The sequence below is a fragment of the Sinohyriopsis cumingii genome, chromosome 2 (genome assembly GCF_028554795.1).
Source record: "Sinohyriopsis cumingii isolate HCF-2022 chromosome 2, ASM2855479v2, whole genome shotgun sequence".
Lineage (NCBI taxonomy): Eukaryota > Metazoa > Mollusca > Bivalvia > Unionida > Unionidae > Sinohyriopsis > Sinohyriopsis cumingii.
This window is the reverse complement of record NC_142962.1, coordinates 17,332,334-17,350,283: the sequence shown is the minus strand read 5'-3', so window position 1 is coordinate 17,350,283 and position 17,950 is coordinate 17,332,334. Positions and strand designations below refer to the sequence as shown.

The 17,950-nt window shown below is 33.1% G+C and overlaps 1 protein-coding gene across 2 annotated transcripts; it reads right to left on the bottom strand.

Moving 5' to 3' along the window:
* Positions 1 to 331: 331 nt before the first annotated feature.
* On the bottom strand, positions 332 to 17,936 carry LOC149804386 (uncharacterized). Of its 2 annotated transcripts, XM_089939624.1 has the most exons (5): positions 17,760 to 17,936; positions 14,661 to 14,721; positions 11,014 to 11,117; positions 7,489 to 7,835; positions 6,257 to 6,395 (listed from the first exon to the last, which is right to left on the bottom strand). In XM_089939624.1, the coding sequence occupies exons 1-4, from the start codon at positions 17,925 to 17,927 to the stop codon at positions 7,518 to 7,520; spliced, it is 651 nt and encodes a 216-aa protein (XP_089795750.1). In that variant the 5' UTR covers positions 17,928 to 17,936; the 3' UTR covers positions 6,257 to 6,395; positions 7,489 to 7,517. The 2 variants fall into 2 exon arrangements, with proteins under 2 accessions (XP_089795758.1, XP_089795750.1); XM_089939632.1 differs by lacking the exon at positions 7,489 to 7,835 and having other exon boundaries at positions 332 to 6,395.
* Positions 17,937 to 17,950: the final 14 nt, after the last annotated feature.

The following is a 17,950-nucleotide window of genomic DNA, read 5'->3' as shown; positions in this document are numbered from 1 at the left end:
CTATTCTAGTTCTACTGCAAAACCATGGACCGAATCTCTTCAGACCACATTGCACACACATTGCAAGTAAAACTTAAAGAACATTTTGTGCAAGAGACATATATTGCTTTAAATTTCAAACAATTGGTACATTTCATCGCAATTGTTCAATTGAAATTATAAGAACGTCAAAATTATTTGAAAATAACAACCTGAAAGTGTTCAAATATAATAATAGAACTTAATACTTAAGCACAAAGTACTAGCTTGTTCAAAATGCAACCAACAACAAGCACCAATGACGAGGGTGTAGCACAAGGTCAGAATAACAAAGTCCACAACTATGAAAAAATTCAGCTGAGAATTTTATTTTAAGAAAATGATTGTAACATGTAGCAAATACATTAATACTACCCTGACTTTCCAGCTGGATGGGTAAACATAACATGAATGAAGATATCCCGTGGATTCTGAGGCTGAACAATGCGATGTTGACAGTACAGGTGGTATATAGATTGTACTAAGCAGAAACTTAGACCGGTAAATAACTGATTGATGGGTAGTCACCTATCACTGGTAAGGGGAGGTAACAGGAGTTAATTCCCTTTGTTGACATATTATGTAGACTGGCAATACAATTTTTTTGTTCTTTTTGAAATTGCTGGAATTATAGGCGATGGAGTTTGTTTCTTTAACATAAATGTATTAGAAAAATAGGAATGTGACATATTTATAAAGGATTAAATATACATATAAAACTTAGACATACATTATATTTTCATGCTATTCACAATCAAAGAAATTGAACAGAAAACCAGACACGATGCAATGAAAGTAAGAAGGCACTTGATGCAACTGAGATTCTCTAGAAGTGTTGGCATGCTATAATCCATTAAAACAGGTACCGTAGCTGATTGCCATGGCACGAAACATGTTTATTTACACTTCTTCATATCTGTACAAATTAGAGTTCGTTGCATTCTTTTACAACTTGATAGTCTGACTAGTTGTGTTCAGCAAGACTCATATAACTTTTCATGATCTCTCCTGAAAGTAGGACTGTTGAAAAAGATTAAGAAAAAATATACAGAGCAAAACAAAAACAAGTTTCTCTTGTAATGCAAAAATGAGGCTTTTATGAAAATCTGGAAAGCTTGTATTGGCTGATGAGATAATGTGTCTTTTCTCTGTACATCATTAAAGATGGTTTCATTGGTTCATTGAAACAAACTATCTGCAATGTTTTTTGTTTACAGTGCCATAACCAATGACATTCTTTTAAGTTTCAAATTTAATTTTGACTTGAATGATCATAAAAAAATATAAAGAAACAAGAGTCCTTCAAAGGACTTATGATGTATGTCTGAAAAGAATTTCCAGGCAAACAAGATAGATAATTCTTTTTAACTCTGGAGTATTGAAACCATCTATTATATTCTTGAGCAATAAGATTTTCAAATTAGCTGTTGTGGAAGCCATCTTGAATTTAAGATCGGCACCATTTTCATTAGGACAAACTAGACATCATTATAAGAAAACCCCATGTCAATATGACCATCCATTCAGAAGCAGTAGCAATAACAAAAATTTTAAGATGGCCATTGTGACAGCCATATCCAACACAAGACTGACAGCAACTGCATCTAGGACCAATCAGATATCATAAAAAGTTTTTGGGTGCAAATCCTACGTCACTATGGCCATCAATACTGAGGGGTAACACTAACAAGATTTTCAAGAAAGCTGCCATGGTGACCATATTTGATATCAGATCAGCATGTTTTTCATTCAGGACCATCCGACACCATATCTTTTTCAGTGGAAACCCATGTGAATATGACTTTCCATTTGGGAGAAGCAGTGATGACCAGATTTTCAAGATGGCAGCCATATTTGAGGTCAGATCAGCACAATTTTCATTTATGACCAAGTAGTTATTATAATTTGTCTTCTGGTGAAAACTTCAAGGAAAAATGACTTCCCATTTGGGATGAGTAGCAATAATAAGACTTACAACATGGCAATTGTAATCCAATATTAGTGGCCAGATCAGCGCCATGTTTATTTAAGGCCAACTAGATACCATAAGAAGTCTTCAAGTGAAAACCCAATGTCAATGTCACTTTTCATTCATAAGTAGTGATAACATGATTTTCAAGATGGCTGCTTTGTCAGATGTACTAGATGTATAAAAGCATTCATCCATAGGTTACAGGATTCCCATGAAACCTCATGCAAGCATTCATCCATAGGTTTAGTTCGTCCTAAATAAAAATAGTGCTGCTTAGGCATCCAGCATGGCCACTATGGTATCCATCTTGAAAATCTTGATACATGTCTCACTCCAGTACTGAAAGGTATTTAAACCATGGTTGCTTTCTGTCCCAGTTGGTAAAAAAATTTTTGCTCAATGTTTTACTACTTTTTAGCAATGGCAGCCAGATTTTAGGGCAGACTGGCATCATATGTATTAATCTTTAAGGCCTTCATGCTATGGTGTACTTTTTAGCAGCTTTTGAATTTTTCGTAAGGTCAGTGACTACAACCCTATTTGATAGTGGATCTGTATAATTTTTGTACATTTAAAAGGTATTCATGCCTGGCTGTTTCTGGAGAGTTTGGTCAAATGCTGTTGAAAGGATTATAGATGTTGTTGTTTTTTTAAAAGGATTTTACATTTCTGTTAATGTGGCCATATATGATGATAAATCAACATTATTTGTAAAAATCTGAAAGTCTTTCATGTCAAAATGTTTTCAGTCAATATTTGGTCAAATTCTGTCAGAAGTATTCAAGAAAAAGTCACTTCAATTTTTTTCCATTTTTGTAACAGCAGCATTTTCTGTGCAAACTTGTGAAATTCTTTTGAGTGGTTCTTGAGAAGTCAATTAAGGGTTTTCTATTTTTAGTAATGGTGGCCATTTTCCAAGGCATCTTTTGCACATAATTAACAAAACTTTAATTCCATAATACTTTCTCTTAAATTTGCTAAAATTCTTTTGAGCTGTTTTTCAAATGGAGTTGCTTCAAGAATTGTTTATTCTTAGTAATGGTGGTCACATTTGATGGCAGATTGGCATCATTGTTTTTAAAACTGATAGTTATAATGGTATGATGCTTTCTGTCATATCTGGTAGAACTGTTTTTGAGTAGTTGTTTTAAAGGACTTTCTCTTTTATGTTGTTGTTGTTGTTGTTGGGTTTAACGCCATTTTTCAGCACACGATAGGCTATGCATAGCAGCCAGTATTAATGGTGGAGGAAGAACCCTGGAAAACCCCAGGAAGAACCACCGACCCACGAGAAGCTACTGACAAGCTTTCTCACATACCACATTGGCTGAATCCTAGACTCAAACCCATGCAGACAGAGGTGAGATGGCACTGATCCGTAACGGGGAGCACTTTAGACCACTCGGCCACTTGGGGCCCCTCTCTTTTTTGTACTGGTGACCATATTTGATGGTGGATCAGCATGATTGCTACAAAAACTAACAACCTCTACATAACGATATTTTCTGGCAAATAGGGTCAAATTCCATGGAATTGGCTTTTGACAAGTAGATGTTTAAATGTTTTTCTATTTTTAGTAACAACAGCCATATCTGATGGTGAAAAGATATCAAACGCATCATTTGTAAAAATCTGAAAGCACTTACTACCAGGATGATTTCTGCAAATTTTGACTGATATTGGTCCAAGATTTTTTTAGAATTTAAAAGCAAATATTGTTGGAAGCAAGACATGTGATACATAATGGATGCAAGATAACACCATAAATTCAACAGACTATAACCTGTGAGCCAAAATATACTAACTCATGTTGATTCAGATTTTAAAAATACAAGTTGGGAACACTTTGATCAAAGGCAAAGAATTTATTGAAAGATACTTTATGAACTTATATTAATTTTTCATTTAGAGATAAAGAGCTGCCAAAAATGTGATATAGCACAACCACCACCACATAGCACAACCACCACCACATTATAAATACAAAGAAATGCACTTTAAATGTCCAAATAGTGAAAATACATACAATGAAATATTCTGTTCTGTTAGTGCTGTTAGACTCTGCCAACTACAAATTCACTGTTTTTGTGGGTTACCAATTTCCATGGGTTTTGTTTGTCATTGCTACAGATGCATGAATCTGGAACTCATAGCACAATGAACCATTCCAAAGTCAATAAATTTAAGTGCTGATGACATCATTTTCCCCTAAACCATACAAACTGATACCTATGAAAATAAACGAATCAACGAGTATTTCTAATGTGACCATATTAATCACAAATGTTAACTGAAACTGCTCTAGTTTTTCTTGCAGTATTTACAACTTGCATAATTGCTACCTAAGTTTTCACACATTTTGCCAAAATTCATCCAAAAAAAAGCATTCTATGAAAACTCAAGCATGGCTGACCAAGTTGTCACATAGTGTGCAGACAGTATTGTTCTTCACCTATGTCACTTTGATGATAGCAGCATTAAAGAGCAGGTTGATATTTTCTTACAAGAATACAGTGGATATAATATATGATGTGATGGCTACATAGATGATAAACAGTGCATATACTAATGATCTAGAAAGCGTTAAACTCGTGCACTTAATTGCTTTCACTATCTCTGATCCAGTCTTAAACACATGCTCTAATTACTTTCATTATCCTTCCTTTTCAGTCATAAACTTATGCTCTATAGTCCATTCCACACAGCATTGGGAAAGATACATGTGAAGGTTCTCACTGAATTTTCACATCAGTATTTCGAAATGTAAATAAAATTACTTAATTTTTGTGCATGAATGATTCAACATAATTTATACTGACAGACAGTGCAACACCATTCATTCGATACATGCTGAAAAAGACTGGTCTGTGTATATGTAATCCATCATGCTCATCTTAAGTTCTGATGAGTCAATTTTAGATACTGCAAGGAAATCAAAGGGAGGCAACAACATTGCGATTGAATAAGAAAGCTGATCACTCCTTAATAAACAAAATTCACTCTTTCACAAGTAATGGAAGCACTGAAGATTTTGACACAGACAACACTACTTCAGCATGTAATAAGTGGCAAGTGTGTTAAACTGTTTGTCAATACAAATGGTTCTAAAATAGTTCATGTGCGAAATTAAGTAATTTTACATAGATTCAAGGATGCTGACATGAAAATTCACTGAGTTAAATATTCAATATCATTTGTGATGTTGTGTGGAATGAACTATAATTGCCTTCATAATCCTTGTGTTCCAGTCAAGCCTGACTCTGAAGCTGATTCTTCATTCTGCTTTACCTTTGAATATTTAATGGGGCTGCCCCCCACCCCCATATAAACACTGTCCATAGCTATTATCCGGGGTATATACTCCTTTAATGTGGTAAAATGAGTAATATTAGAAACATTTCCCATTAGGCTGTTAAACTGAATTTCCTAAAATTCTTCTGACATTTGTTTAATACTGCCTGAATTTCACATGGCAAAAATTACTTCAGAAATTAAATTCTTCTCAGATGTTGTTGAATTAAATCTTCACATGAGTATGTCTTGATCTAATTAATTAATATTTTTTTGTATAAAAAATAATCTTTCATTTATTCATCATTTCAATACATCAAACACTATGGATTGTACAATATTACAAAAATATGAAAAGCAAGGTTTAATATCACATCAATGCAAATGATATCTTCATTTAATTTCATATCACTGTCAAAGATATCTTTATGAAATATCATATCATTGCAAAACAATATCTTAAATATCATCACATAACACTTTCCTCCTCAAAATGGAACTCAGTCATGAGATCAATCTGATACAGAATTTTGCAGGCACTGAATCAACTTTAGGGCTATACCATTTAAACAATACAGGAAGGGTTAGAATACTGATAAATTATTTATTTTTTTTCTTTTACAGAAAGGGTTAACAAAAACTCTGTAAGAAACATATACCTATCATTGAATGATTCTATCAGTGCTGATAGTAAGCTGCAAAAATAGTATTCAACCCCTCCCAAAAGTAGTATTCAACTCTGCCCAAAAACAGTATTCAACCCCTCCCAAAAAGATTAAATGGAATAGTCTATGAATAGCGTGTAAATGCTTTCATCTCTCACAAGTAAAATAAAAACTATAGAAAATGGTCATTTTGTATACAGATTTAACAGCTTGGAAGACTTTTTCAAACATTATATTTCTGTAATAACATACTTTGAACAATTATACAACTGTGAAGATATTAGAGAACAAGCACATTATAATTCATCATCCATCTTGAACCTATCGGTGAATTTCTCTGCATTTTTATGAACTAGGTAATCCATGTAGCCAACAATGGGATATTTCTTCTTGTAGACACTAATAAAAATGTCATCAAGAGCCTTTAATTGTTCATCTGTCAAACCGCTCTGAAAAAAAAATACAGGATGCACCTATAAACACATTTTGCGTGTGTGTGTTTTGGACTTAAAATTTTTTGTTAGACTTATCACTACAATGTCCGTAGCATGGTAGTTTATAATGATGTCTAGCACTGGGGCATAATGCCACAGACATACATATTTTGCAATACAATGCTGTGTCAGCAAGTATTCTAAAACTCATTTCATACCAAAATGAATTGTCTATCCTCCAACAAATAATTTTTTCTAACCATTACTGACTCATTTTTCATCATGATTTCCTTAATTGTTTACAGTTTGGGCTTAATTACATTACCTGTTGGAAAACAAAGATAAAAAAAAGGAATTACATTCAGTATCTCTCCAATAATAAGACCAAGTCTGGATTTCACCAACTGAAAGTCCAGAAGCCAGTAATCTGAATGGTTGAAAACTAAGCCTGACTTTAAAATGACCAATCAAATGTTGTGAGATTCATGTTGCTGAAATTTGGTACAGAGATCAAGCATAACAATTATTTCAAAAAGCATGGACGGGCTTATTATTTGACAAAAAATATCCTTTGCATATATGTACCAAAAGTTTGCATGATGGATAGGTTTATCATCAATCATAGGCCTACCATTCAATGAATATGGTATACAAAATACATGTATTTCTATGCACACATACTGCATGATTAGCATATATATGCATTTACTTTCCATGGTAATGCCTTGTGTTTTAACTTGCATGTATTATATATATATATATATATATATATATATATATATATATATATATATATATATATATATATATACACACTGTCACACAAAACCATGTATACTGTGCAGCAGGATATATATATATATATATATATATATATATATATATATATATATATATATATATATATATATATATATATATATATGTAACATGGTGAATATTTCTGCATGATAACCTCATGTTAGCTGAACATTGTCCACTACCAGCATATGTATCTATTGCATACAAACAAATTACACCAAAAATAGACAATAGAATTACTGGGAAATGGATGTATTATATTTAATAACAGAATGTATTCACTTCATATTCCAGAAATGTTACTAACAGATGTTTCTTTCGTGGGTCAGAGTTAAATCACAGCTCCTCATGCTGGTCCAGAAATGTCTGTGGAATGTTCTTGAAAACTTCATCAGCTGTGTTTTTTATAGCATCCAAATTGTCATTTTTTTTGTCCCCTTGCAGGCTTTCCTCCTGCAATTTATGTTCTGTCTTATCGCCATTTCTGTCATTTTTCATCTCCACTGATCTAGTCTTCTCTTTGGAGTTGGCAATCTTTTCAAATTGTTTTTGTTCCACCAAATAATCCATGTAGCCAACCACAGGATACTTTTTCATGTAGGTTTCCTGGAAAGTCTCATCTAGCATTTTCAACTTGAAATCAGGCAGGTCATTCTGTAGCGAAATTATGGTTTAACTCTCATATTCGAGGAATTAAGCATGTTAAACGCTGCATTACTTTCAAATTCTGGTGGGTTTCTTTTGTATGAAAAGTGGAAGCAGAACTGGTAAAACATGTTGGGCGGTAAAATTGCAATTAATATCTTGATAGCCTCAAGTACAAATAGTATAATTATCTCTGGCACTACATTAAATTGAGCAACATGGTGCTATATTTAGGTTTTTAAATTTTTCATGGACTTTATGGCCAACCTGCAAAATCTAGTTATCACTGAGTACAAACAAAACCTTAGTGTTTAATGTTAAGTTAGCTTTAAAGGACTAATCAATACTAGTTACCTATTTAGTCAATACTAACAGGAGCGTCATATAGCCAGGTATTGACTTGTCAGCTTCTTTATATCTGATCAAAACTTTTATTTCTTATAATTTGTCTTCAAATGGAAACTGAAATGCCATGTTTTTATGCTGAAGATGTGTAAAGCATCAACAGACATAATGTAGTAAAAACAACTAGTTAATCTGTTTTATTATCCACAGTTGTTCCGAGTGATGAAAGGAAGAAAACATAATGAAGCAGAGGTATGTTTCAGAGAATTGTTGTTGCTGATGTAGGGTTTAATGCCATTTTTCAGCACAAGATAGACTATACATGGCAGCCAGTATAACTGGTGGAGGAAGAACCCTGAGAAATCCAGGGAAGAACCACGACCCACAAGAAGCTACTGGCAAGCTTTCTCATGTACCCATGTTAGCCGAGCCTGAGACTCGAACCCACACAGACAGAGGCGAGATGGCAGTGATCCAGAATGGTGAGCACTTTAGACCACTAGGCCACTCAGGGCCCCTGTTTCAGAGAAGAAAAAATTTCCATGAAGAGTACCAGGAGTTACAAGTGTAACTGCTTTTACTGTTTTATTCTCATAATTTTAGCATAGATAGTCCCAGTGTTATTTGTTTAGCACTTGTACAAAAATGGTTGTGACAACCTAACTTTTTTATTTTTACACATTTCTGAGAGCCAAGACTGCCTATGGGTCAGAAAGAAACCCTGCTTCACCTTTGGTAGTTTATCATTATATGAGGAAAATTTTGTTTATATTCTGAGATGACAAATTCTTAAAAGATCTGGACCAGAAACCTAGACCTCAAGGGTACCAAGATTGTTCTGGAGATGTTGCTTACCTACAGCAATGACTGAAAAAATGCCATTTATGGCATTCCCTTGTCTGTATTGTCATCACAGAAAGAGCTGTGTTACCATGGTAACAGGTATATTAAGGCACATTACACAAAGAATCAACATCACACAAAAAATATCAATATTCTAACTGATAAAAGTACAATAGGAAAAGCCATTACATTAATTTATTGCACAATGAATTAAAATTCGGGAAGGATGACTCTGTTTTATGCACTAATTTGTGCTGCAGAACAAATTAATTTTTACACAATCAGCACCTGCTTATACTCCTCAACCATATGTTTAATGAAAATATCATAAATAATTACATGATTAATGCATTACATACACAGCCAGTCATGTTAACTACATATTATGACTATTAACTCGTTCTATCATTGGTCCCAGACAACAAACAAGAAGCATTTCCAAGCACCATATTAGCCAACAATACATACTGTATCCCTTGTGCCCCAGAGTCAAGATGTTAGGCAAGCAATCGTCTTGGTAAGTGCTTTTTTCCACCATGCAAGTGAGGTGAGCTGTGATTTTAACTCCATCCACCAAGAATTAGCATTGTCTTTACACAAATACAAAAAGAAAAAGCTGATATAAAAATCTGTGTATCAGACAATACCATAATGTAACATGCAATACTATTTACAGCTCCTCACTATAACAAACAAACTAGGCTCCATATGAATTGCTTGCGGTAACTAGGCATTTGTTATAACGAAATATTCTGTTAACATATAAGTGCTTAATGTGATTCATTGTAGGCAGCACAGTGATGTTTGTTATAGTGAATGTTCACAGAATCATTGAAATGGTTTGGTACATAATGGCACAGCAACACAAGTAGGTTATTTAGTGCCAAGGCAGTTGGAATGAAGTGCCTTGCCCACGGACACACCACGGTAGCTGACCCAGGCTGGTCAGATGGTAGGATTCTAACCGGCACATTTTCTGTGGTGAGTCCAGTATGCTAACCACCGAGCCACTACAACTCTCCACTGAAATGTTTCATAAAGTCCATCTCATGCTTTCAATACAACAGTGTAACATCACACTATAACATCCCATAAGACAGCATATATGTATCGCATAACACACCAGCATAACATATGGGGCATCTGATTGTAGCTCAAGTCATACAAATTTTAACTTCTGTCATGTAATGAATAGAATGTGTAAGAATATTTGTACTCAACTTCATGTGAAATATATGAAATTCCAATAATTTCAATGTTTTAAATGCAAAAGCTCACTATGGCTCACTAAGCATGGTGATTATTCCCCCTTTATATCCATTTCTTATCCCTTGTCACTCAAGTAAGATTATATATGGCGGTTCTTACATGAGTACTCATTTCAAATGAAATTTATAACTGAAGTTGACTAATTTCCATACCTTGTAAGTCTCGCTGAGCAAAAATGTGAAATTATTCAACAAAATGTCATAAATTTGCTTTGAATTGAGCTTGTCTGTAAGATTCTATTTATCACATGATGATTAATATTGATTTTATTACATAATACTGCATAAAAGTATTATGAATCAAGTTTGAACTACATTTAGATGCCTTGCGTATAACAATTTTACCTTACATCATGTTGTGACATCATTCATGTGGAATATGACAAAATACAATATATATATATATATATATATATATATATATATATATATATATATATATATATATATATATATATAAGTACTGACCTAAAGTAACATGGTAGCTAACTGATAACTTTATGCTGACATAATTAGAAATTATGATAAATTACTTTCCAGTTCTGCACCCAATTACACTGATTCCAACAGACAACTCTGGAAGTAGGATAAGATGGCTTTCAAAGACTGTTGCTACTGAAAATGAATTTATATTTAACTATTAATAATAAGCTGCATGAAATGTTACATATGAGGGCAGTCTATAAAATGTATCTTTACGTTTCAGTGTTAATCAAAAGATAACCAATTACCACATCAGGTACAAGATCCTGTGGTTCAAGGGACCAAATGGCTACAGCGCGGGTGGCATCCTTTCCTACTAGAGCATTGTACTCAGAACCCTTCCCATAGAAACCTGGAAATCAAAAGTACAACTCTTAAAAACAAAAACAAAAAAAAACTGTATAGAGACTGTGAAATTACTTTTGTTTACAACAAGTTTGGTCTATAACTGCTGTGGTATTAAAAATATTAAAACATATGGTCGACGAAGTAAGAAAAGGTGTCATATGAAAAATTGGAGTTCAAGTCCACTTAACCCTTATTAAAAGATGTTACCTACAGTAGTAGATGTTTTCAGAACTGTGTAGGACACATTTGGCATATCTCTGCTTTTGTCAGCTTTTCTGCATACATGGCACATGCAGCATGTAAATGCCATAAAAATGACTGTAGCACATGTATGCCAGAGACATACATGTAGTATACAGTACATTTAACTTAAATATACTGATATGCATCACAGATTTAATCCATTCAACATTGCATGTCATGCTTCAGTTTTGTAATGAAGAGCTGAACAACAAAATACATTATGTTCTTTTATCATACAATAATACTGATATCAACAATATAATGATTCTACTGCTTTATAAATTTTTTTAGAGGTATATTTTTCATCAAATGGACAAAGCATTTTCTTACGTGTTAAATACTGTTAAATAATAATAGTATTAAAATGTTATAAAAACAAATAAAAGATATCCAAAAATAAACTCTAATTTTCTTAAGTATCAATTTGTCAAGACTTATCACTCTATCTGCACTGCCGAATTTTAACCAATTAACATTAGGAACGGGCTATTTAGGGTTACTGTGATCTGCCTTGTAACTGATTATGTTCTATGTCTCAGTTCTGTAAGACTTTTAGATACAATACAGGCAGACTGCAAATGTCATTCAACACCACCACAAGCAGAAACAAAAATTATACAGACAAGTCAGGGCCACCAACATAAATAAAATCAGATTTCAAAGCATTTGGGTGAAAGTAGCTGGAGTCTGACATTTACAGGGAAACTTTTATGGAAGTGTATTAACTTTTCACCAGGCCTAAAATATGCTTTACTGTCCTGCTAAACTTAACCCCCACATGGCTGTACACCCTCCCCAGTCAAAGTCAGTACATTCCCGCTTCTTTAAACTTCCTAATACTTTGAAACAATGTTTACAGAAGTGAGTTATGTTTCAAGCTATTTTTGCACATTTCTGTACATAACTTTACATATCAATTTGAAATTTAAAGAAAGTGCAAGTACCAAAGTCTCAAAAGGAAAAGTTAATTCACATGGGAATTTCAGCTTAAATTTAAGAATAGGAAAAGATTGTTTTGCATGATTTCTCCTGCAACATTTTCTGCATATACATGTCAGTTATTGATAGTACAGTACGCAATGATCATACTGACCATCTTTTACTTATTCTGGTGTAGCTGACACCTAATCTCTGTGCCATAATACAAGATCAAATGGCAAGATCACTACTATTTCACTTTAGAAATCAATTATACCATTTTAATATACTGTAAACTCATAATATGAAGGGAATCTGAAATCCTTTTGTCAATGACCCCTGACCTTAAATACAAAGGATCTTCAATCACTTGTTTACTTTATGTTCACTTCTTTTTTTTGAAGACTGTACAACATGATGTTTGCAATTACAACTGCAACTCGTCACTCAAAAGGTGACTTGGCCATATTTCCTATTTAAAAGAGGTAGTCAGGCTACTAAGTTATTACAAAGCTTTTGTGCAATTCTTCACTTTTACATTTTTCAAACTTTACTTCTGATTGGCACCATGTAGCCATTATTGTGCTGATGTGCCATTAAATAAAACACATATATACCAGCTATAAAAATGCTACAAATTTCAGGTTGAAATCGAACATGTTTTGGAATATCTGGTATATGTTTTCAATGCTATCTGACCAGAATTTCCTGTCAAGTTGATTTAAATATTTCACTGTGTTTTTCAGTTTGAATCCTGGTCCATTTAAGCAGGAAATCAGAAATCAAGCAAGAATTAATATTTTACTGTATCTTGAATTGCTGTTTATCTGGGGCACAATAGTAACAAATTCCTGCAGGATGGTTGACCAATTACAGCTTGACTATTTCATACAGACATGATATTCATATAGGGTTCTTCTTTTATGAACATTTTCACCAACACAAAAATTAATTTAACATTTTCACTTCTACCTTAATTACCCCTAACAGTGACCTTGATGAGATTTTCATATGATTATTCTTTATGTATACAGCAAAACTTTCGAGAGACCCTTTATCTTGATAGACTGAATTATCCATGCACATATTTATTGATTATATAGTGTTATGACTAGTAAGAGACCATAATGTTTTGGTCTCTCAGCATTAACTACAGCTGTATTACTAGTTAATCCTTATGATTGCAATTATCTAGTGAAAAGAAATGCCCCTCTAACATACTTCAAAGAAACCATGTTTTACTGGGTGCATATGTAAGCAACTGATTGACAGATAAACAATTCCCTATTTTGTTGTAAGAGTGTTTAAATTAATGACAAAAATATAAATCATGAATGTAAACAAAGCTTTCTCAGTCTGATTTGGAAAAAATTGTCACATGATCAATATGCCATAATAATAATAACTGATATTTAAATACACATGGCTTATACAGGACACTAGAGAATCAGTAGAAACATTTAAAAAGACGGCAGAAATGTATGTTGACTTTCAAAAATAAGCCAGCAAAATCAGTTTCCATTTTTCGGGGAATGGACTTGTGATGAAACTGGACCAACACAAGGAAGATAAAAAACAAATGGTGAAAATTCCATTTGATTGGTTATATTTTAGTAAGAGTACCAAATGTGCGTGTGAATTCATCTTGACAACAGTTCAAATCTGCAGTCTCAAGCTACATGTAGTTAGGTACAATACTTGTGCCAACCATTTTTTTGTATTCCCCAAGTTATATCCCACTTTAGTTACTTAGGTCAACTTGTCAGATATTAAAGACTGTACGCTAATGAACATTTTATTTTGAATTAGTTGTTTTATACATATATGCTGCTTGGTATATCTTTTAAATCCTTCTTTTGTTTAATTTAACGATGGTAATTCATGTTTATATATACATGTACAGGGTAATTCCAGGTGTTTACACATGTAAGTTTCTTTGGTGAGATTGCTAGTTTACTTGTAGAGAAAACTACAAAGCATTCCCAGTGACCATACTTGGTATTTAAACTGTTGAAAATTGTATTGTTGTGGTTCATTTTATGTTTTCAGTATTGTCATAGGGGTAAATAATTTATGAATTAAAGAGTATAATGTTTAAACATGTGCTTTTCATTTTCCTTTACATCCTTTTGAAATTAGGTGTTCCCAAATTTATGCCAAGAAATCACAGATATATGCCAGAGATTTCCAAGTTCAAAGAGTAAAGGACTTCCCATCCAGAAATTTAGTTGTGCACCTGCACGCACACTTGCATGTGTGTGTGAAGTTTACCTATATGGTAGGCAGGACAATGATTTTTTTGCTCTGAATCGAAATGATTTTACTTCAGTCACCTTTTTAGTGAACATAATTTAAAGTATAAATACTTACAGTGCTCTTTACTTACCCTTTCCATCAGAGACATCAAAAACAACTCCCCTCACTCCCATATAAATTGGCTTCTTGGGCTGCAACAAAAGACAAGGATGAAAGCCAGTGATATTTTATAAATAAATCAGTGTAAAGAGCTGCATTTTTGCATACATGACATCTTGACCTTTGACCACCATCTGTTCGGATCCTGCATCCAGAAGCTAAAACATTCATTTTCATCTACTCAAGAAATATCAATACCTAATGTCATTCTCCTTCCACCCCTGGTTTTGATGGAGTTCTAGTCACAAACGATGATACATTTTACTTACTTAAGTGCGACTGATGAATTACTCTCAGCCAATTTCACAGGGGCTGATTGCAGGATCTGCAATCTGAATTGTCTTCGTCAAGAAATATCACTTTAGATACTACCCTATCTCAAAAACAAGTGAAAGTGTGTGAGTGTGTTTTGGATTTTTAACATAGCTTTAACAGTTTTTCAGTCACATCACTATGATGTTTGCAGTGTGACAGTTTATAGTGATGTCAAGTACTGGGGCATCACGCCGCATGATGTCCAACACAGTCACATTATCCTGACACCAGGCCGACCAGTCCTAACACTAACCTCTTGAAGCTAGTACATGTACCATTTTCATAAGTCTTTGATATGACTCCTCTGGGATTTCAACCCGCAAACTCCTGCATCTCAGGCTGACACTCTAACCACTAGGCCATTGGAGTGGTCTAACAAGTGAAAGAGTTAAGATGGCAAGGAATTATAACCAAGATAGATAAAACCAAATCAAAATTAAATATATTGGCAAAAGTACAGATAATAAAAACAAATAATCAAGCCCATGATGTCAAAACAATATAATCCTCATTATGAAAACAGCCTCAAACAAAATTATTATTGACCTCCCCCAACCTAGAATGTACCGTAATCAATGATCATATACCTTGCCTCAATGAATCTCTTCATATTCTGCAGCTGCGACTGTAAACATTAATTATCAAAAAACAATTCTGACTAATGTAATATTAACAAAATGTTAGCTACTGTGAAAAACATAACACAATTTTTTTTTAAAGCATTCATTTTGTTCTGTAATATCAAATTAGAGGTCCTTTAGTGAGTCGATAAAACCCAGAAATTAATTTTGTGTTCTTTTTTTAAATCAAAATCAATATTTTTCAAATCTGTTTCAGAAGATATTATTATTGTCTTCCCTATATGCCAGATTTTACTGGGTGAAAGTCACAGGTTTTGAGTAAACTTGCAGTAACAGTCAGAAAGACTTGAAAGCAAGCATGTAGTTCATGCATTAGTAATTAGATTGACTGGCCACTGAGGCTTCACATGAATGCAAGCCGTCTATTCATCTATTTCCTATACTCATTTGTATGTACAACACAGTTAAGTTGCTGATGGCAAGCTTTCACAATATACAGCAATATAGTGTCTGATTTGGATTTTTAATGTAGCTTTCACAATATACAGCAATATAGTTAGTACTACGAACCATTTGCCACTGAGTAAATCTATTTATTCTTATTTATAATTACACCGATGAGAACAGGATGTCTGTTTAGAGTAGGGTATACTTAGTATGGGAAGAACCTATGTAGTCATGACCTAATACTAAAACATATGGTAGTAAAGCCATAAAATGTAGATGACAGTGACCTCCTTTGGCTGTAAGCATGTAATGCTAAGAGATGAATCCAACTACAGTATCGAGTTTCATCATTTCAATATACAATAAATAGCACCCAATAAATTAACTTTAAACACAAAATTTCAGCAGTCACTGACACATGAAATATAGTTCATAGCTGAAAACAACATAACTATCTAATTCAAAATGATTTAATTAGTTAATTCGAACAAATGGAAACTCCTTTGTAAAATCTGCACACAAAATACTCATGAAAAGGCAAAAAAGTAAAGGATTTGTCCCTTTTAAATCTTGTGGGAAATTCTGTAAGCTGGTTTTGTCCAATTTATACTTTTATTAGAATTCTAGCGCTGTTTTTCTAAATACATGTATTTGTATCTATTTTCAAAGCATTTCAAGAGTCATGTTTTGCCAATAAATTTTCAAAGTGTAAACAAAGATTATTTTTGTTGGGTTAACTTTGCAAGATTTTCATGTTACACTACTTGACCTTGCAAGTTTGTCCAACAACCAAAATGTTAACTAATGCAGCTTTATAGGGGCAAACCTAAGGAGTTTCTTTGATAGTAAAAGTTCTAAATACTTGGTCACTGATATTGGTCAGATAGATGCACATTAAAAAAGAATATCAAAGATATAACAAAATGCAAAAACTGAGTCATTTCATTAATCAATTTATAATTTCTGAATGACACCAGGGGGTTCATAACAATCTCAATTTATCATTTTATCAGGTCTAACTACTGAGCCACAATGTGTTTATATATATATATATATATATATATATATATATATATATATATATATATATATATATATATATAACCATGTTGGCCTATTCTGCATTTCGTGTAATTTTCCACAACGATACATCATTTCTGTCAACATTTTTTGGTCAAAAATCCAAATTGTATCATGAAAGAATGATCATTCTTTAATTTAGGAAAGTGATATTCATAAAGTGTACAAAAATATCATACATTTCTATTCTAAATGCATATGAAAATGTGATTTCTAAATATCAGCATTAAGACCACTCCAAGACCTCCTTGAACTTGTAAACCCTGAAAACTAATGTAATATTAATCTTTTAGAATCATAGAAATAAATACATTATTTAAAAGACAGAAATGTTTACCTTATATCAATACTACATCTTAACCTGGTTTATATATATATATATATATATATATATATATATATATATATATATATATATATATATATATTACAAACATATGGTGATACAATTAACAATTTGACGCTCACACAAACTTCAGGAATATACGATGTTTTAAAGTATTCGTGGCATTATAACCACAAGGAATTACTTCATGAAAAACATTGCGGCTGGACCTGGATTTAATAAATGAGAAATATATTTATCGTCGCGAGTCATTTTCCGACGGTCAACCCCGCCCACAAAAATGAATTTGTCAAATATTTACGTCTGATCCGTCGTATTTTCTAATTTCCTCCGCAGTAAATATTCGAGCTTGTTCACCATTAATTTCTGACTGCAGTTCTATTTCTATGGGTTTATACTTCTCGCATAAAACAGGAATTAGCAAACAAAAAAAGACAGCTAGAAACTGTGTCATCACGGGGGCTGCCATTTTACCGGTACTTTTAATACCTA

Coding starts and splice junctions, on each gene's coding strand:
- LOC149804386 (XM_089939624.1), bottom strand. CDS start 17,927: ATGGCAGCCCCCGTGATGACACAGTTTCTAGCTGTCTTTTTTTGTTTG. Junction 14,722..17,759: donor GAAAATACGACGGATCAGAC/GTAAATATTTGA, acceptor CTTTTGTTGCAG/CCCAAGAAGCCAATTTATAT. Junction 7,836..11,013: donor AGGATCTTGTACCTGATGTG/GTAATTGGTTAT, acceptor ATTTCGCTACAG/AATGACCTGCCTGATTTCAA.